The 22045-nt window shown below is 39.0% G+C and overlaps 1 protein-coding gene across 3 annotated transcripts in view; it reads left to right on the top strand.

The window, feature by feature from the left end:
* UTP4 (UTP4 small subunit processome component) overlaps positions 1-22045 on the top strand; it is an 881210-nt gene that overhangs the window by 430600 nt on the left and 428565 nt on the right. For all 3 annotated transcript variants that reach the window (XM_044082023.1, XM_044082022.1, XM_044082025.1), the window contains 3 exons: positions 13371-13588; positions 21064-21235; positions 21400-21491. In XM_044082023.1, the coding sequence (XP_043937958.1) occupies positions 13371-13588; positions 21064-21235; positions 21400-21491 (482 nt within the window). The remainder of the gene's footprint in view (positions 1-13370; positions 13589-21063; positions 21236-21399; positions 21492-22045) is intronic.

Raw genomic sequence — 22045 nt, 5'->3', positions numbered from 1 at the left:
TTAGTTTTGCTTTCTCCTTTGCATACATTTTGTACCATATCAGATATCTCTTTTTTTCCCATGTCCATGTTTCTTTTTCATACTTTTGAAAAATCTCTATTTTTTTTATATTTTCTCACTTCCTCAGTTGCTTCTTTTTCCAAACAGCCCAAGGTTTCTTGGTCCTTATAATGGTTTTCATGGCTCTATTGTATTGATGAATACAAATTTGCATTTGAAGCTTTTGACATTTTTTTTCTTGTGCAAGTATTTTTTTTCTTCTAATTCCTCTCTCAATCTTTTTGAATATCTTCTGTCTGGATATTCTGGGCTTGTCGCATCCTAGTAGCAATGCATAATGTTGTTATCCTCAGCGGTCCACTCTGTCATTTTTATGGCTCTTTTTTGGCTGGTCAGTTTTTATGGACTACAACTTCATCGGGGGGGCATCCTTCAGACTCCATATCAGAAAGATGTGATGGTACTTGAAATCCATCTAGTCCAAACATTCTCCACCTCTGGACACTCAAATTCCTTTACTGCTCTGCTTAAAGCAAGAAAGCAAGAAAAATTTCAGTGTTGGATTTCCCAGGCAAGTCTCAACCCAGGCCTGCTTTTCCAGATGCAGACACCTTAACAGGAACTGCATACAGATGTTGCATAGGGGGCATAGACATGCTCTGAGAGTGCAGGGCCAATAGCAATTAAATCTAAGGTCGGAGCACATCAGCCTAAAGGTGGTAAACTCAAGAGCAATTCTAGAAGCAGCTGCTTTGTTTTTTGTACAAATCTTTACCAAACATTACAGGGTAGATGGTGGTGGTGCCTGTGTAGCGTTGTCGCCTCACAGTAAGATGTTGTCCTGTTCGATTCTCAATTAGTGTGTCTTCTGTGTGGAGACATGCGTGAATGGGTGTACCTTCATTGAAGGTTGTGCGTCAGGGCCGGCAACTCGGCTTGTAAAAATGTACTGCCAATCATTAGCGGACCAGAGTTCCACTCTGGCGACCCCTAACCTGGAAAAGCCGAAAGAGACAACAGCAGGGTAGATGCTTTTTCTAAATCCATAGCTGCTTTTGCCAGATCGTTCCTCTCTGGCCCAGTTAGCAGTTCTCTTATGTGTCATGCAGTCATCCTTAAAACTATCCAAGCTTTGGGAATCACCCAACATTTTGGAATACTGCAACAATGATCTAAGGAAGGATGTAGTAAAGGTGTGCAAGAACTCACCATAACGATAGATGTCCTCCTGACCGTTCATGCAGTGTTCCTTCCCTCCTTCCACAGGAAGTAGTACAGGTGTGTAAGAACTCACCATAATGGTAGACGTCCTACTGACCATATATGCAGCCATCCCATCTGTCTTTCCTCATCATGGATTGATGGGGAGCCATTTTCGGTTTCTCTCTTCCTACCTGAGCATTACTTTCTAGTGTCGATACACACTTGGAGATAGTCTGAGGTTTTATGCTCATATGTCTGCTTATGTATCCTTAAGCCAGTGGGCTTGGGTCATACATTGGATGTGTGGCTGTATGAGAGGTTGTGGTTTTGTTACCCTGGACGAACGTCCAGGTTATTTAGTGAGATAACCGTACAGTTCTGAATATTGCAACAGTTTGCAATACTACAATTTTGAGTAGGACTGTTTTGGTCAGTTCTTGCATAACTGTACTATCTCTCAGGTTTTCTTTGGGCGATGTATGACATTTCTTACTGCAAGACATGGTTAAGCTAGCAAAGTCTTTTTTTTTTTTTTTTTTTTTTTTTTTTTTTTTTTTTTTTTTGAGTGAGGTGTTTAGAGTGAAAAAGAAGAAACAAAATGTTCTTGATGTAGAAAGAGTTTTATAAGATCATGCACCCTTAAAATGTATTAGCTAATCAAATCAAAAATTGCATATCTTCTTACTATGGAAGATTAAAACCTTCTATAGTTGTGTTACAGGAAAAGCATTTATGTGCTCAGAAGCATGTTGCTCTGATAACGGGGTCACTGGTGTTTTCCTTTAGTGCAATGATAAAGAGGTTACTGGTGATTTCATTTAGTGGTGTGATAAACGGGTTATTGGTGGTTTCATTTAGTGGTACAATAAAGGTGTTATTGGTGGTTTCATTTAGTGGTAAAAGGAAGAGTAGTCTCTTGTATTTTTAATCTCCTGTATGGGACACGTCCAGTGGATCCCCTTCTAGTGCCTTATCAGCACATTTTGTCCTTCCACCAGCATCACAAGACTGACCAAGAGCCCCAAGACCTATTCATTCTGGAATGAGGGTGCATGTCAGCCTGTTTGTTCCCCTGAAAGGAGATAGTCTGGGATTGGGGAGCAGGACATTTGCCGGTCATATGGAGGTCCTTGTCCCATTGCACCTAACACCTCCTCAGTAGGCTGATTGCAGAATCATAATGGCTGTCTGGTCAGGCAGAAACATGCATACATCTGTGTATCTGTCTTCGACTCTGACACATGCACAGCTTCTGTAGCGTGAGCATGCCTGGCCTTTTCCACTGGCAGTCCACTGCCCATCAGGTATCCATAATATGGTGGACCTAGCTTCCTCCCTTCTGCCAGGATGAACATGCTGGCATTGGCACTCAGGCCATTGCTCTTCCATCCAGGTCCCTCTGTCTCCTTTACCACTAGTTGAACTTGAATTGCGTGGGTCAAAATCAAAGCTTCACCCCGCAGTGCCAAGGCATTCAAGGAGAGGAGTACGTTTGCTGGTTTCTAGGCATTGCCTCTTTATGGTGGTTATTAAAAGGTGCATTGTAGAGGGTAAACTGGTCCATAGGTGAAAATATATTCTAATATGTAGCACATCTGTTTCCAGGGCAACTCAGAGAATTTAAAGGAATAATGACATAGATGATTGGTTTTCAGAAAGGTATTGGTTTGTGTTTGGAAAATTGGAATGTGGTAAAAGGGGATTGCAGCTTCAGGAGTTAGGGATGGACCCAGGATTTATTCCATACCAGATATGGGGAGATGTGTTGAATTTTGTACCCTTAAAGTGTAGTTTATGTACATTGATTTCCAACTGTTTGGAGAGAGAGAGGTGTTTCTTAACTTGCTTGTGTTTGTGTCTTTCGGTTTTTCCCGGTTAGGGTCGCCACAGCGGAACTCCGGTCCGCTAATGATTGGCAGTAGATTGTTTACGTACTGGCTTGCCTGGCCTTACGCACAACCTTCAGTGCAGGAACGCCCATTCACGCATGTCGCCACACAGAAGACGCTCTGAGAATCGAACAGGCAGCGTCTAACTGTGAGGCGACAACGCTACCGCAGCACCACCACATGCTTTTAAAACCCGGAGCCTTTTGTTATTTGGTTTAACAATTAATGCAAAATAATATTAACATAGAAGGACATGATGAACAGACATCGGTGTGGGAATGTTCACCATACATTGTTATCCATTTCACCGTGAGTAGACATTGATGTGGGAGTGTTCACCGTACAATGTTATCCATCTCAAAGTGAGCAGACATTGATGTGGGAGTGGAAACAGTTCAGCAGATGAACACCAACAAAATAAAAAAATCACAAATCTGCTGGATGTGGTGTCCGGATCCAAAATTCTGCCACAAACGTAGTTATAACAAAGCTTTTATTGGCAAACTTAAAATAATAAAACACAGTGATAGTAGTTAAGCGCTTTCATCTACAATATACATTTCATCAGAACACTGACTTGAAATTCATTATTGCTTAAATAGTATAAAGAGCCAATAGGCATCAGCACCTAATCACATAATTATGTAACCTCATCATTTTTAAAGTTCTCCGTACTAGATTAATATACTGCATTGTTTGAGAATTATATAAATAATATAATACAATAACATGACTAATTAAATAACATTATGTTCCACACTTGAGTAAAAACACCTTATAACTAAAATTTGTACAATAACCTCCATATACATCACATTTTAGATTCCAGTATGGCTTTGATGGATATACCATCATTTATACCTGGATACAGTGCAGCATTTAATAAAATTTGCCATTTGGTTTCTCTTTCATTTAATTTCTTAGTAATACCCCCCCCCCCCCCGGGCATCCAGGACTTGTGCTTAAATGTCTATACAGGGCGTTTGTTTCATCTTTTTTTCCTTATACAGTAACCATGGTCATAAATCCTGCTCCTTAAACATCTGTCCGTTTTTCCCACATAGAAACAGGAACATTTTGTACACTTGGCCAGGTATACCACATGTTGAGTTCTACAATTACCATACTGAAATTTTAAATATGATTGACTAAAATTCTCCAGCTTGAGTGTAGCCTCTTCCATTTTAGCATGACACTGATTACATTTGCCATATTTTCGGGTGCCCCCCTCTCTATTTCCATTCTTTGAATTATTTTTCTTCATCTCATATTTATTTTTCAGGTTAAGGACTGTTTTGTAAACAAATGTTGGACACTCATCTATTATTTTATAAATATTTTCTACAGTTTTTAAAATGTTCCGGCGAAATTTCCAAACTGTAATATACATGCCCTTTGAAATGAATTCTGGTTAATTGGAACTACATTGGGATTGTACTGCGAGTTCACTTCACCTCTCCCTAAGAGGGGTTGATATTTTTACCCCATTCCTCTTTTACATATTTTATTGTATTCGCTGTAAGAGTACTGGGATATCATATCTCCAATAAAATCAAGTTCCTTGTCCATTTCATTAAACTCAGAAGTCATCCTTGCTGCCCTAATACATTGACCCTTAATTATACTGGCTTTTTGTTTATAAGGATGACAATTAGTATATTCTAAGTATGTATTACTGAACGTGCTTTTTCTATATATTTTGGAACAAAAATGGTCGTTCTCTATGTAAATAAATGCATCTAAATAGGATATACCCTTAAGGTCACTTTTGTAGGTGAATTTTAAATATTCACTGGAATTGTTTAAGTAATCAAAAAACAATTCTAATTCTTGTAAAGAGTTGTTCCATAAAATGAATATATCGACATAGCAATTTATAGCCTTCTTCCACTTACTTTGAAATGCGTGTTCTTCCCAATTTAATAACACCAAATTGGCAAAAATGGGTGCACAAGCTGCACCCATTGCTACACCATTGCTTTGTTTATAATATTCCCTTTCATAAAATATGAAATTATTTTTTAATACTATGTCCATAAATTCCAGTGTTAATAAATAAAACTTTATCACATCAATTGTGACAAAAATGGTCCCTTTATTACATTTGTCGGGGGTCAACCTACCTAAAAAGTCCCATGAATCAATAATAATGTGGAGTATTTTTTTATATATAAATTTCAACCACCTATCTATCACTTGACCAAATGGAAAGGCTTTAGATTTATTCCCCGATATGATTGGTCTAAAGGGTGGGTCCCTTACGTCTTTGTGCACCTTCGGTATTCCTACAATAGTAGCTAATACTGGCTATTTTACTTTCAAAAAATTGTATAATTCCACATCAGTTCTATTTTCCAACAACAAATCTTCCAAAAATAAATCTATTTTGTGATGTCCTGTATTGACTTCATTTAACAATGAAATTTCATAGTTACCTGAACCTAACAAGATAGTATGCATTTTATTAATATAGTCTTGAGTGTTGTACAGCACAATGCCTCCCCCTTTGTCAGGTTTCATAACTCGAATTTGATAATCACTTTGTAATTGATTTAATAAATCATATCAATTTTTAGTAAGGTTGTATCTCATTCTTATTCTTAGAACTAATGTATATTTCATACATTGCATCTATAACAAACTTCTCATAAGTGGCTAAAGTAGAATTCATTGGTGGGATGAAAGTACTAGGTTATTTTGTACATAATATTCATTTTTATCCTACTACTGTCATGAAAATAAACTGCCACATTAAGTTTACTTATAAATTGCTTAAATTCTATAATGTAATCTATAATATTGCACTTGGAAGAGGGTACAAATTTCATACCTCTGGAGAATAATTTAAAATGTTCTTTTTCTAATTTAAAATCAGTGTAATTAAACACACTGAAGTCCCCTAAACTAAAGTGTACCTCATTATGTCTCACTATATTTGCTTCCTACCTTAATTTCTCCGGTCCTTTTGAAATTTATTTTGCCTCCAATTGTGTTCTGTTGCTAAATGTTCCTCTTGTATATACTGGCCCTCTTGCCTTGTCCCTAAAAAAATCCTACTGTCATTAGAATAACCAAAATGGTCCATATTTTTGTAGCTGGCTCCCCTTGTGGGATAAGTATTTCTCCTTTTGTATATCCCATCAGTGTCTTCTTTTAACTTGTCCCATCGGTATGCCTGTTGCTTTTCATATTGGTCTAGGTCCCTTCTCATTTTTTTACATTTCCTATCAAATTGTTTCGTACAGTTCTTATCAGCCCTTTCATACTGTTTGTAAAAAAACGTTCCCATTCAGTATATAATAGATCTTGTGTAATCGTCTCATTTAACATCTCCGTTTCCCTTAAAGCACAAATCTTCCTATCATTGCAATTGATGATAAATTCAATAAAGGCAAAACCAAAACTGTCAAAGAGCTTATTGCACTCAAGAATGTTAGTTTCATCTAAATCCACCCCTATGGGCTGTTTAAAAAACCTAAGACCCATTGGGACAACTTTTAAATCAAGACTACGCTTTAGGTACAGATTGTCAAGCTGTAAACTCTTCACAGTACGTAATTTTTTGCCAAAATCAAAAATAAGGTCTTTTAAAGTTCTGTTGTCCTCTTTACTTTTATTGAAATGGTTATCAGCCTTGGATTTCTTAAAATTACTCTTAAAATAAAAATTACATTTAAGAAACAAATCCAAATTGTGGTATCTAAGATATTCATTGCCTTTGTTACCCTTATTCAAGGTACGAGGAAAGACAGTACCTGTATCTGTGGCATGTCCTACCACAGAATATGTTTTTTTATGGACTGTTCGCTTCGGTTTGGCGCCCAAAATATTGTACTCGTCCTCCGATCCTCCCTCGTCTCTCCATGCCAACCGTTCGTGAAAATGAGGGCCGGTAGCTCCAGTGGATCCATTAGAGGGTCCGATACCCTGAACAACAACTTCTCGTTGTCCGCTCGTGGAAATGTTCAATACATTACTTCCGCTGTGTTTGCGCATTGACGTCGTCTCCTTAGGACTTCCGGCTCTTCCCTAAGGCTGGCTGATGAGATCGATCAGCCGTGTTAGTTCTCCTTTTATTATAGCCATTTCTGACTGCATTTTATGAATCTCGTCCCCCCGAGCGGGCGAGAATATGGATGGTAATTCGTCCAAAGAATCCATAACCCCTGGCGACTACTGATAAAGTGGAAACAGTTCAGCAGATGAACACCAACAAAATAAAAAAATCACAAATCTGCTGGATGGGGTGTCCGGATCCAAAATTCTGCCACAAACGTAGTCATAACAAAGCTTTTATTGGCAAACTTAAAATAATAAAACACAGTGATAGTAGTTAAGCGCTTTCATCTACAATATAGACTTCATCAAAACACTGACTTGAAATTCATTATTGCTTAAATGGTATAAAGAGCCAAGAGGCATCAGCACCTAATCACATAATTAATATGTAACGTCATCATTTTTAAAGTGCTCCATACTAGATTAATATACTGCATTGTTTATGAGAATTATATAAATAATATAATACAATAACATGACTAATTAAATAACATTATGTTCCACACTTGAGTAAAAACACCTTATAACTAAAATTTGTACAATAACCTCCATATACATCACATTTTAGATTCCAGTATGGCTTTGATGGATAAACCATCATTTATACCTGGATACACTGTAGCATTTAATAAAATTTGCCATTTGGTTTCTCTTTCATTTAATTTCTTAGTAATACCCCTCCCCCCCCGGGGTTTGCCCTTACCTGCTCTAATATGGCAAATTTAAACTCTACACATCCAGGACTTGTGCTTAAATGTCTATACAGGGCGTTTGTTTCATATTTTTTCGTTATACAGTGACCATGGTCATAAATCCTGTTCCTTAAACATCTGTCCGTTTTTCCCACATAGAAACAGGAACATTTTGTACACTTGGCCAGGTATACTACATGTTGAGTTCTACAATTACCATACTGAAATTTTAAATATGATTGACTGAAATTCTCCAGCTTGAGTGTAGCCTCTTCCATTATAGCATGACACTGATTACATTGTTCTGATGAAGTCTATATTGTAGATGAAAGCGCTTAACTATTATCACTGAGTTTTATTATTTTAAGTTTGCCAATAAAAGCTTTGTTATGACTACGTTTGTGGCAGAATTTTGGATCCGGACACCCCATCCAGCAGATTTGTGATTTTTTTATTTTATTGATGTGGGAGTGTTCACCATACATTGTTATCTATCTCACAATGAGCAGACATTGATGTGCGAGTGTTCACCATACATTATCCATCTCACAGTGAGCAGACATTGACGTGGGAATGTCCACCATGCATTGTTATCCATCTCACAATGAGCAGACATTGAATGGGAGTGTTCACCATACATTGTTATCCATCTCACAGTGAGCAGACATTGATGTGGGAGTGTTCACCATACATTGTTATCCATTTCACAGTGTAGCAGACATTGATGTGGGCATGTTCACCATACATTATCCATCTCACAGTGAGTAGACATTGATGTGGGAGTGTTCACCATACATCGTTATCCATCTCACAGTGAGTAGACATTGATGTGGGAGTGTTCACCATACATTGTTATCCATCTCACAGTGAGCAGACATTGATGTGGGAGTGTTCACCATACATTGTTATCCATCTCACACTGAGCAGACATTGAATGGGAGTGTTCACTGTACATTGTTATCCATCTCACACTGAGCAGACATTGAATGGGAGTGTTCACTGTACATTGTTATCCATCTCACACTGAGCAGACATTGATGTGGGAGTGTTCACCATACATTGTTATCCATCTCACAGTGAGCAGATATTGATATGGGAGTATTCACCATACATGATCCATCTCACAGTGAGCAGACATTGATGTGGGAGTGTTCACCATACATTGTTATCCATCTTACAGTGAGTAGACATTGATGTGGGAATATTCACCCTTTATTGTTATCCAGCTCTGTATTTTTGTTCATAACGCTCTTCCATATTCTTCTGATAATCTCTGATTTCATACCTCTTGCCATTGCCCCTTACTTCCCTCCAAACCTCATACTAACACTCTGCCTAAATCATTCATTAATATTTCCTTATTCATGGATGCATTTGAAATAGAGCCATTTGGGCTATTGTATCAACTCTGATTTGTATGACAAGCTGGGAAATCTAAATCCCTCCCTCTGATTCCCACCCCTCCCATCTGTGGCAATATCTGCCTTTATTGTGGACTGTATCTGACCATCAATTCCTTTTGACTGATTTTGGACATGCATAGCATATTTATTTCATTGTGAAGGTTAACATATTTTTCCATACGTTTTGTTAACTATTTTCAAGCCGGCAATGTGCGGTACACTATGAAAATGACTGCATCCTTTTCTGTCATTGGTTTTATCAACTTTAACCTTTACAGCACTCTCTTTGTTGACTCTCTATCCAAACCTTCTCCCAACCACAAACAAAATGCAGAAAATCTTGTATAGTTTGTGCTCCACTAGTAGTTTGTTGTTCCCTCTGTCACGTCCTCCTAATCGCTTCCTTTGTGCTTTCTTTCCAGCCTTTCCTTAGTCCTGAATATCTGCAGTATATGTGTTGCATAATGATGTGATCGGTGAACTCTCAGTGCAAGGATTTTTAAATGAGTTTGAATCTCATCAGTAAGTCTGAGAGAGCCTTTTGAATTTTTTGTCATTTTCTTCAACTTTTCTGTTAATTTTTCTTCTAATATCCAGACTGCTACTATTGTTTTGTAAGGTACTAAATAAAGGAGAGCAATCGGTAAAGAGGCTAAGAGTGGAGTTGCAATAGCAAAGAACAAGGCATCAGAGGCACTTTGTCCTAACGTCTGGAAAGTGACTTGGTAGATGGCACAAAGTAACTCTGTCGGCAAAGACATAATGATAAACATACAAAGTGCTTCATGTACCATTTATTTCTTTGTTTTATAGCTTTTATTCTTTTCTTCTGTTAGATGTCCCCATAGGTTCATACAGTAATTTTGCAACATTATATTTTTATACCATTATTTCTTATTTATTCCCATCTCCTTTATATTTAACTTCCATATTTTTAGTTTGTCTTGATGCATCTTTATTTCTTCATGTCTCCACTCTATCTCCCTTTTATTTAATTTTATTAATTTCCATTCCGTTTCATATTTTTTCTTAGTCTTACTACCAACTTGTCTTATTTTCCATTTGTCCATTTTAACACCCTGTACAAATTCAACTTGGCCCCAAAAACTGTAGGGTTCAATAAACCCAACCCCCCCATCTTCTTTATCCATATGTAACATTCCTCTTTTAACTGAGTTTAATCTATATCCCCATATAAATCCAAAGATTATTTCAAGAAATTGATTTTTCCAGTTCTCTTGATGTAATATACACTCAAGGTATGTACAATATTTTCCCCATCTGTATTGTATTAAGTATATGTTCTTATAAGGCCATCTATATATGTACCACATAACACAAAGTCCTTTTCATTCTTTCAAAAAATTCTCCCATTGTTCATTTAGTAGAATATTCATCAAAATTAATAACTAATATTAATCTCTTTTTCCAAATTTTATTCCTTCCAGTTGTTCCTCATCTCCTAAAACCCTTAAATTTTCCCTATTCGTTATTAATCCAACTTCTTGCAATTTTTTATTTGCAGATATATTTGCATCTTTCATGTTCTTGCTATTCTTGGTCATTAATATTATATCATCAGCTTAAGGCATAATATTTTTTTCCATTTTTCTGTTTATTTCTTTTACTACACAATTCATGACTATTGCAAAGATCCTAATGTTAGTATTTTTATACACGGACTCACATACTTTATCTGTATACAACAGTTACATCCTACTGTGACGTCCAGTTGTTATCCCACCGGACTGCCAAAAATAATGTGACATCCCCATTTAAAACCCAGGTCAGTAATGAAGGAGCCTCAGTCCTCACCACTGACTCCAGTGTGGGAACATCACAGAAAACACCAGAGTACAGAGTGCAGAAGAGTAAAATTCAACAGTTGCCTTAAGTGCACAATGGGAACATGCTCTATTTCCTGGGACCAGACTATATACCTCTGTCTACCCCCAAATGTAATCCCTTATCATACACTTCAGAGCATTGTGTTCCAGTTTAAAACCTGTGATTAACTCACACTCAAAATAAATTTAAATCTCACACATGCAAACACTTATGGGAAGCCTGACACAGATTTCCAGCTGTGTTCCCTCCCCAGTACAGATGGCAGACACTGCCACCAGGGTCAGGCAGGTCTACACACCATTCAAAGGATGATCAGTTATTAAAAATTAAATATCAAAATAAATGATAGCTGTGACCAGAAGCAGACAGCATTCGAGGTGACCAGGTATAAACACACTCTAATCTCTAAAGAACACACTGTTTGTCCAGCCATAATGTAAAGTACTGAAAAACAATTAATAATAAGTAAAATAATTACAAAAATGTAAATCAATAACTTTCAGTAATCACCAGAAGCATAAAATTAAATTGTAGGATAGAAGTCTATCATCTTAGAAAAACTCTAGCTAAATAACTAAACTTTCATAATTGAACTAGAGAATACTGTCTTTGATCTAATATAAAACATAATAGCAAGGCAAAGGCAGGTTTACAGTTTTTGATGAGTCCTTTTTCTTGGGTATGTACTGCATAGCACTGTAACTGACTGCAACTCGTCACTAACTGCTGCTCCTAACTAACTGTTCTTCATCTGACTTTAGCTGTTTCTTTTATATTCCAGGTTAACAGTCTCAACTGTCTTATTTTAAAAATAACAGTCAGCTGTTTGAAAAATTTATTTTTCCTGTCAATCAGCTCTTCAAATAATTACCTAGCAACCAGGAACATTCTAATGACATCACTCAATGTTCAGCTGATTCTCCACAGACAGCTTCTACTTTAGAATCTGCCTCACAAACATGTGCAATCAGAAATGTTTCAAACACTGACAGATTATTTAAACATTTTGTATAAGCAGCAACGTTTTAAAAACTTATTTACATTTTTACAATTAGACATCCTGGCATACAGTATAAGTTAATTTGAGAATATACACAAATCTCCTGCCAGGCATGCTAACACAGATGAGTGTTTTTCATTTACTTCACACCTTCTATTATTTGCCATAGAGTTTCATGCTGTATAGCATCAAATGCTATATTTATATCAGCCACCATTAATTTTGTTTCTTTGTTCTTTTCTTGATATCCTCCACGATTTCCTGATTATCATTATTAATTCTTGGTTTCCTTTCCCTTTAACCCCATAAATGCCTTCTTCCTTTACATATTCCAGTTTATGTTCTAATCTTTTTGCATTATCTTCATAAATATCTTATCATCATTGTTCAACATTACTGGCCTCCAGTTTTTTTATTCCATTCTTTTCCCCTTTTTTTTCTTACAAGTCTCATAACCCACTACATATTTCTGCATAACAAATACCATCATGTAGCCATTCATTAAACACTTCCACCAATTTTTTTTCTGCTGTTATACAGAATTTTTATAGATTCAGTAGCAGAACCAGATGTTATATGATAGTCCATTTATATTTATTTTCCTCATTAGCACCTCTAAATTCATAGAGACAATCAATGTTTTGTTGTGGTGTTTTAGTGGGTGGTGAAATAGCAAATCAACAAAATAGAATAGCATCATAACTCCATATTCTTAAGCATTTTTGTTTTTCTTTCTAATGGGTTGTGCTCAGTCAGTAAAGCGGTGAAAGGAATAGTGCAGGGGGCTTAGTGTATCCTTCTAGCTTGGCACAGAACATCATGATTGTTGTCAGAAGGCACTGCAATACACAGTGATGAAAGAAAATTCAGAACTGTGCCAGACTGTGGATGTTGGAAGTGACCGTCCCATGCTACCCACAACAGAAAGACCTCTCACATATCATGTGATATGCTAAGTACAAAGTGATGTGCTAAGTACATATCTGTCAATTCTGTGTCATCAGAGTTTCTGGAGTTAGGACTTTTAAAGCTGCAGTTGTTTTCTTTTGTGATTCGAAAAAGTTAGATTGGGATAGCTGCCAGTCTGTTCTTCCTCAATTCTGATGTTCATAGTTCCAGAGATGTTTCAGGATTGAAAAAGACAGGACTAGTCTGTGTTTAACAGCATCTAAACAAATGTGGACTAAGAGAATGTAAACAAAAAAGAAAGAAGTGTATGCAATGTACTTGGTGATGAATATTGACAGTTTTATATTTGGAGCGGTTTGTTTTTAAGGTCGTGCAGTGCAGCGGATTGTTGTGGACAGACGAATAATTAAGTCGTACAACACAAAACAAGAATGCCTGGTTTGGAGCCTACACTTCCTGACCTGTCACATGATCGTGAGTGCAGACTCCTCTGGAAAAGTTCAGTTCTGGGACTCAAAGAATGGAACCTTGGTCCAGAGTCAAATAGTTACAAATTCTGACATACTGGCTCTTGCTGTTGCTGAGGTTAGTTTGTGTGTGGCTTATTGTTTATTTGTCCTTGTAATGTAGAGTTTTAGTTTAGTTTGTAGTTGTCCTTGTATTGCAGAGTATCAATTTAGTTTCTGTTTGTTCTTGTAATGTAGAATATCGACATCATTTTTTATGAAGTTTTTTTATGCTAGGAATGTTAAGTTGTGCTTTTGAAAAACAAATGCAAACAGTATGCTGGCTGAAGCCTTTTCCGAAAGTGCTTTTGTTCTTATGAGCTTTCTGTGCTAGACTCTCCTGTAACACTCCGACATGTTGCCACCCTTTTGAGTTATATGGGACATTGTAGCCACCGCGCACACTACTTCTGTGGCTTACTGATTCTTCTTTGTATTAGGACATTTGATTCTTAATACCAGTTTCCTTCCGCACTTCATTTCCCTCCAGGGAATGGTGATGGTCAGTTTTTGTTCTTTGGTGGGTGACTATAACAGGTCCCTGTCTTTGGTTTTTGATAGGCTACCCACAAGCTGTATGGTCCCTACCTTGCTAAGTGAGCATGAACCATAGTCTGCTGTAGAGCTGTGCTCCTCACAACGTGTCTGCTGTAGAGCTGTGCTCCTCACAACGTGTCTGCTGTAGAGCTGTGCTCCTCACAACGTGTCTGCTGTAGAGCTGTGCTCCTCACAACGTGTCTGCTGTAGAGCTGTGCTCCTCACAACGTGTCTGCTGTAGAGCTGTGCTCCTCATAATGTCAGGGGCAGATGTCCAAAGATTGGAGCATCACTGGAGGTGTGCAAGTCTGAGGAGTGACAAACATTTTTTGCTATACTTTGCCCCCACTGTTTGCCAGTCATCAGACCCCGTCCTACCAAAAGGCTCATTTATTCCCCATCAGCACGACAATGGCCAACCAGGATAGGTCTTTATTAACTCATTACATCCGAGTGACGCCTCCAAGTGCATCTGCGGTTAACTCCAACTGACATCTCTAGGCATCAGATATTGCTTGTTCATATTTGCATCAATAATTCCAAAAATATGCTATGTACAAAGTTTTAAAACATTTCATCTTAAAGCTTACACAATAGCAAACTCAACTGCGTCAATATTTGACCTATGTGTAGATCAGGTAAATAGATATAACTGTTGTTTTTATGATATTAATTTATATAGATATACTTTTTACATTTTTCTACATTTCTCAACAACCAGGTAACACAGACAGAACTCCTTAGCATCAAATGAAAGCTCTCAGCTGTGTGAATAAGACACTGCTGACGTGTGTAACTTGGGTGGTTGCTGCGATATTTTAAGTTGTTTACAAAATATTACAAATGTAATAGTTACTGTGTTTACTGTGACATAAAATTTGGTTTAAGGCCTGGAACCTAAAGAATACTGCCACTATAAAAATAGATTGTGCTGAAGAGTTTGCCTTTTATACTGCTTTCATAATCCCTATAGTTCCAGAGATATGAGCATTTGTTTGAAATGTGAGGACATAATTTGATTCTGTCAAAAGGTTTAATCTCCGCCCACTGGAAGTTACAGTGCTAACGTCCTGAGCTCTGTTGTAGTTAATGAGTTAAGGCATCAGAGGTAGGATGTGTGGGTTTTTTTCTACTTTTCCCTAACATTCCCACGCACTCTGTTAATGCAAGGGAAAGAAGCCTGCAGTGAGCTGATGAAGCAGGACATATTCCTCTCCATTTCACAAGGGGCATTTTCTTCTAGCAGCCCAACCCACCAACCCTGAAGCATGGGAGGTTATTTCTTCAGTCTCCAGCAGATAAATCACCTCCACCCAGTGTGCCACTCAGGTGCACACAACTCTCCCCACTCCCAGAGGGGAGATGAGTGGGCCATGTCCCTTCACTACTTTTCTTCAGTGCCCATCTCCTCCAGTACCGGTGTGTTGGTCAAACTCCAGTCAACTACGTTGCAGTCAGGGCTGCATCTCTGTATACCATATAGCCCATATGGCAGAGAAGCATTATGGCTCATGTCAGATTGACTTCTCGTTAAAAAAAAAAAAAAAAAAAAAAGGCTGTTTCTTTGTCCAGAGAGGTACTGGCAGCAACTAACAGACAGAGTTGGCCACTTGTTTTTTCACTGACAAACTTCAAAGGTTCATAGGTTTTTACTAAGATAACTGTTACAAGCCTAGCCACACACCCCTAACCATTTGGGTCCCAAGTATCATACAGGGATTTGTAGGTAGGTAGCTAAGGATTTGTAAGGGGGATGCTAATTAGGATAATACTTTTCTTATTGACAATCTCAGTCCTTAAGGGACATGGGGGGGCTGATGGGAGTAAAATTATGATTTCCCATCCAGTTGTCACGGTTTTGTTTGAACAGAGTCCAATATAAACTCTGTTTTACATGGATGGGGAGCCTGTTCTATAGTGTGGGGATAGCGTGGGAGAAATATCTGGCTCTCCAGCACATTCCGTTTGTCACAAACGAAGTTCAGAATCCTGGATCTAGAGTTTCTGTTTCTGTTTGTTTTGTGCATGTGCAAGAGCTCCATCAGGGCCGAGTCTGAAGAAGCCCTATAAGGCAGGCAAACGTCCCCTCTCAGTAGCCTGTAGGAGATTGAATACAGAGGCATCACCTTTAGGCGAGCAGTGTAGGACAGGATATTCATACCCTGAATTCTCTTGGTGAGAAACCTTTGTGGGCGTTATGACCATTACAAGTGTATGGTTAGATACATGCCACGGGGTTCTGATAAAAGCCAAGTAGAGTGGTACTAAAACTTCCTTGGACCTAGATGCCATACCCTTACCTATATGTTGGGTGACATAGAATAATTTTCTTGTTAGCTTAGGTATGTGTTGGTCAAAGGCCAGATTGCTGTCATAGGATCATTGAAGATTACTAGGCTAATGGCCCTGGGGCCTTTACAAGCCTAGCCAAGAGTTTATCCCAAAAAAAAAAACCCTCAGTCAGCACCTGTCACCCATGTCAGTGAGGGACAAGGGTAGAACCCCTGGGACAAATTTATAGTTTCCCATCCACTCATCAGGGTTTTGTATGAAGAGGATCAGTAAGGTACTCTGACACATATGGAAGTCTATTCAAGAGACTGGGCAGCCTCTGGGAGACAAACCTGTCTCTCCATCAGGTTTTGTTGATGTTGCATATTAGATTTAGGCCTGTCGAGTGGGTAATGTGCGAGGGAGATGGACTTGCAGATATGGAGCATCTCCAGTAGGGCTGGGTCCAACATTGTCTTGTAGGCAAGACACAGATCATCTCTGAGCAATCTGTATGATACAGAGTAGAGTAATAGTGATTTAAACCTGTCCACATAGGCCAGGTGTTGGAAGCCATGGATTCTCTTTGTGAGGTATTTCTGTGGCCTTTCCAGTTGGTGCAGGTGTTTGGAGAGATACATACCAAACAGGACATTATACTCAATTATAGGTCAAATAAGGGAGGAGTACAGAGAGGTGTAATAACTTCCTTTTTTTCTGGATGCAATCCTTTTACTTATGAGATGAACCAAGTAAAAGGCTTTTCTGACCACTGCCACCACATGATGGTCGAATGTGAGATTGTTGTCAACCTGAGTACCCAGGTCTCTCACCACCGGTTGTGTGCTTAGGGGGTTGCCGTTGATGTGATAATCAGTTGGGGCCGAGTTTTTGCTGAATGGTATGATAATACATTTTTTTGAATTTAACCTAAGGCCATGACTGCAGCAGTTATTCGTAGCTGTGAGACCCTCTTGTAGCTTAACATCAATTGAGGAGTCAGTGACAGCACCCAACTTACAGTCATCCGCAAACTTGGTCAGCCAAAGGCCCTTTGTCTCTGCCTGGACCTCTGAGAAGTATATGCCAAACAGTAGGGGTCCAGGGACAGATCCCTGGAGAACACCACTAGCGACAAGTCTGTTGTGTACATGTGTTCCCAGATCCCTTACTAATGGGTCGACTCTTAGAGGCATTTTATAGGTGGAATAATTAACATAGGTTGACAGTTTCCCAGAGGGCATTGTAATGCATTTTTTTGTATTAAGTTTTGGCCCATGGCTTTGGCACCAGTCATTTATCTGTGTTAAACCCATTTACAAGATGTTGGTGTCTTGGGGGGAATCTATAATGGCTCCCAATTTATAATCGGCTGTGAACTTGGTGAACTAGAGGCCTTGAATGTTGGCCTTGACTTCAGAGAAGTAAATGCCAAACAGGAGCGAGCCCAGCACGAAGTCCTGGGGTACTCAGCTATTGACCGGTCTCTTGGTGGAAGTGGTCTCACCGATCCTAATGACTTGGGTCCAGCCTGTGAGCCAGCTGTCAATGCAGCAAGTTATGTAAGGGTTTACGTCTAGCTCATAGAGCTTGTTTACAATGCCTGACTGATGTATCAAATGCCTTAGCCGGGTCAATATATGCAGTATGCACTGTTTTACCTTTATCCATTGCTTTGGTGACCCACTCAAAGAAGTCTACCAGGTTAAGTAGCCATGACGTTCCCTTAACATGACCATTGGTTGATGGTTGCCATTGTGGAGGGGAGTGACTATTGCAGTCCTCCATTTATTTGTAACATAGCCTGTTTCAAGGCTATAATTGAACAGTGCCTCAAGTGGTCTTGATAGGTCATGTTTTACTCTGTTCAGGTGGCAGCCGGGGATGTTGTCGAGACTCATGGAGTTGGTGTTCTTGGCTTTAGCAGGTGCTGCCAGCACTTGGTGCCTGATGATAACTGGGGAAGTATGTTGGAGAGGATTTCACCTGATGGAGCTGGGAAGAAGTGGGGAGTGTGTGAGTTGAATTTATCAGCCAATAGATTTGCTGTGTCACCCTGATCGGTGAAGGTGATACCGTTCAACACCAATTCAGCACACTGTTATCTTGATCGGTGAAGGTGATACCATTCATCACCAGTTCAGCACACTGTGTCATCCTGATCGGTGAAGTTGATACCGTTAAACACCAATTCAGCCCACTGCTGTGTTACCTCTGAGGTTCTGGACATAGTTGAGGAAGGCCTTCTGATTGTCCTTAGCCTGTACAGTTATATTCTCCTTAGCCTGTACAGTTATCCTAATCTCATAGCAGGCCTTCTTGGACATATTTAGACCTTTTAGTTTCTTATTTAGGTGTATAAGAGAGCACTTTTCTTTAAGGAAGTTGTTTTCCTGGTTTTGACTGAGTTTTCTTTTATATATACCCTGTTTAGGTGAGAATTCCACCAGTAGGGTTTGTTTTTAGTATTTTGTTTTTTTTTTTTTTAGGGGGGGGGGGGTTCTTCTGGTAGTATAGCAGCCTCTCAGCAGCCATTCACATGTTTGTATAGGGACTCTGAATAATTCTGCCCAGGTAGCTGTGGTCTCTGGGTTGAGAGGAGCCTTGACCTGTCATTTAATGGAATGTAGTTTACTTTTCAATAGTTTGCAACTGCCACTGGTTTACCTGGATTTTGTGGGTTGATTTTTTTTTGTTGTTTCACTTCAAGTGAGAGAACTTTATCCAACCTCACTAGTGAGGATGTGGCACTAGGGGTGCAGTGCTCCCTCGTGTTGCTGAGTACCATATCCAGTATGCTTGATCCTCTAGTTGGACTGGGCACTATCTGTTCCAGGCTGGTTATGTTAAAGTCCAGCAAGCACTTTGCCTGTGAGTTTGAGGCAATGTTATGTTTCCCAGTTTACAGAGGGGTAGTTAGTCATCCATGAATAGGGTGTTAGGAATTTTAGGTAAGAGTCTTGAGACTCTATGCCTAGAGGCATAGATGGTGACCTGTAGCTAGCCAGGATATAGTGCGGGACCTTGCATACTGTGATTTGCACATGGATGAGCTACATGGTATCATCCTGCCGAACCCACCTGGAGGTCTGTCTTTTGGTAATGTAGATTGACACACGTCCACCTTTGGCCCCAACCTGTGCTGCTGTTGGCCTAAATGTGGGGACAGCACTGTAGTCTTACATTTCTGGAGTACGTTCTGTGGCTTTAAACCAAGTCTCAATCACTGCACAGACATCTACGTTCTCCAGAGTGAGGAGGGCTTGAAGGGTGTAGAGTTTTTTGTTTAGGCTCTGAGCATTGAGCCGTAACACCTTAAGGTTGTTTGTAGGCGTTTTTCACTATGGTGGTAACTTTGTCTTTTTGGTATTGCCAGAAAAGGCTTTAAGGGGACGGATAAAGGTTTAGCCAATATCAAAAAGCCTAGGGGGAGGACTGGTATAACCCATCCTTGGCAAAGCAATGTGGTCTTTTGACCATATCCTCCCATGCTGACAGATATTGGATCCCCCTGGAGTGACACTTATTAAAATCAATCCTTTTCTGTTCATACTGTGGCATCATCCTTGGTGAAGGTTGAATGCTGTCAATGCAAGGCTTATACCGAACTGTGACGCACATTCTAAGACATCCATTATGTCTCAGAATTTAGTCCGTTGAGATATAGCTTAAGTCATTTCCATCCACATGAACTATGACAAAATCATATTGCTACCTTTCTCCAGATAGGCAGCTAACCATCTTGTGAATGCCCCCTTATCATAAGTGATTTTTGAAGATGTCTAATGTACAAAAAAAAAATCTCTAACATACAACCCCCCCCCCCCCCCCCACATGACAAGCCCTGTAGTGGCACAAAACATTTAAAGAAAGGAGTGGCATATCAGGCGTCTCCCTTGTTCAGAAACAAAATAAATGACCTTTTGAGGTAGAAGTTTGCAATATAGCTCATTAAAGTCTATATATTTTAAATTGTCAACCTACAGAAGTTGAAATTAGAAGTAAAGGCCCTTGAATAGTAGGGACATCTAATTGGCTGACAATCTGTGTACCAAATAACAGATAACTCTTCCCGCTTCCATTACAAATGTGGGATACTACTCAGAAACGCATATTTAAAAAACAAAGTGACAAAAATGGTAGAAACGTACAAGCATGTTATCAAAGAGAGAGAGTTTAAAATTTATAGACTTTAATGTCATGTCATATTAAAAATCACAAGCCGGAGATGAGGGGGCGATGCACCAGTGGTGGATTCTTGTGCGCAAAGTAAAGTATGTGACCGAATGTTAAGAACGTGCACACATTTCTCTCTCCTTAATACAGGGACTGAATGCCACACAACAGTGTCTGTGGAGACCCCCATAATTTTCTAACATATCCCACAAGACATTTAAAAGTATGTGTCCTGTACCGTCCAATTCTACAAAACACATTAGACAGTGTTGGTGAACTATTATAACCATTCCCAGAATCTGCGCAGAGTTCATCCACTTGTGTCAAGCAGGACAGAGTCTGCATTGCTATTCCTGCTTGTGCTGTAGCCAGGAGAGAGTCTGCATTGCTTCCCCTGCTGTTCTGTAGCCAGGAGAGAATCCGTATTGTATATTTGAACAGAACAGATTAGCAGTCTTTTTCTGCTTTGTAATTATATAATATATCTTGTTTTTGTTTTTAATAATTCTGTGTTATCAAAAAACTTTCCAAACCTTAATCTGACATTTGGATACTTTTTCTGCTGTTCAGAGTGAAGATAGCATGGTGATTGGTACAGCAGAGGGGACTATTTTCCAGTTTCAGTTGCTTCCATTGAAACTAGGTGGAAAGGAGGCACAGTGGGTGATGACAAAACCATTTAAGTACCACACTCATGATGTCCGAGCAGTCGGTCACAGCAAGACTGCCCTTTTCTCAGGAGGTATGTGGGCATGTAAATTAAGCATGTTAATGGCCAGTTTATCAGTAGTTTGTAGAATATGAATAAGCAATGTTTTGTTGCCTACATCAGTCACACTGATTTCTGAAACAGTTTAGTATGATTGTGTAGATAGTCTGAATTTACTCGTTTAATCTGTATTTCAGGCATGGATACTCATCTTGCAATTCGTCCTCTTATGGAGAAAGTACAGAGCAAGTCATACGATGCGGCTTTCAGAAAGATTTCCTTTCCACATGTAAGTAACTTTGGCTTAGGCATCTTCAGTTGTCACAGGCCTAAGGCACTTCACTCAGCCGTATATCAGGCAGAAGACATTTAGGTACCTAGACCTCATTGCTGGGGGAACATGAGACTGAGAGTAGCCATGGGATGTTATTTTTCTTCATTTTGACATTCCTAACAGGAGGAGTAATGCTGACATGGGCACCATTATCAAATAAAGTAGTTTGTTCTTCTAGAAGACCTATGCTGAGGTGATTGGGCACCATTATCAATAAAGTAGTTTATTCTTCTACAAGATCTATGCTGAGGTGATTGGGCACCATTATTTATTATGTATTTTACATTTGTTGACCGGGCTAGTCTATCTGGTTATATGTCGGTTTTCGGTAGAGGCCCGGGGAGATAAAGCTCCACATAGAAATGATTAGCATATAAAATGATTAACATGTAAAATGCATGTACAGAAGCTGTTTTACCGATAATTACATAACATTTCAACAGTTGAATGTTGAATACACAGAAATATTACAGAACATTAGATAGGTTTGTTAGAAACTCTATTACCAA

The sequence above is a fragment of the Protopterus annectens genome, chromosome 8.part1, assembly GCF_019279795.1.
Source record: "Protopterus annectens isolate FY-2018-M chromosome 8.part1, PAN1.0, whole genome shotgun sequence".
In the NCBI taxonomy this organism is placed as follows: Eukaryota; Metazoa; Chordata; order Ceratodontiformes; family Protopteridae; genus Protopterus; species Protopterus annectens.
This window is presented reverse-complemented; position numbering and strand designations above follow the sequence as displayed.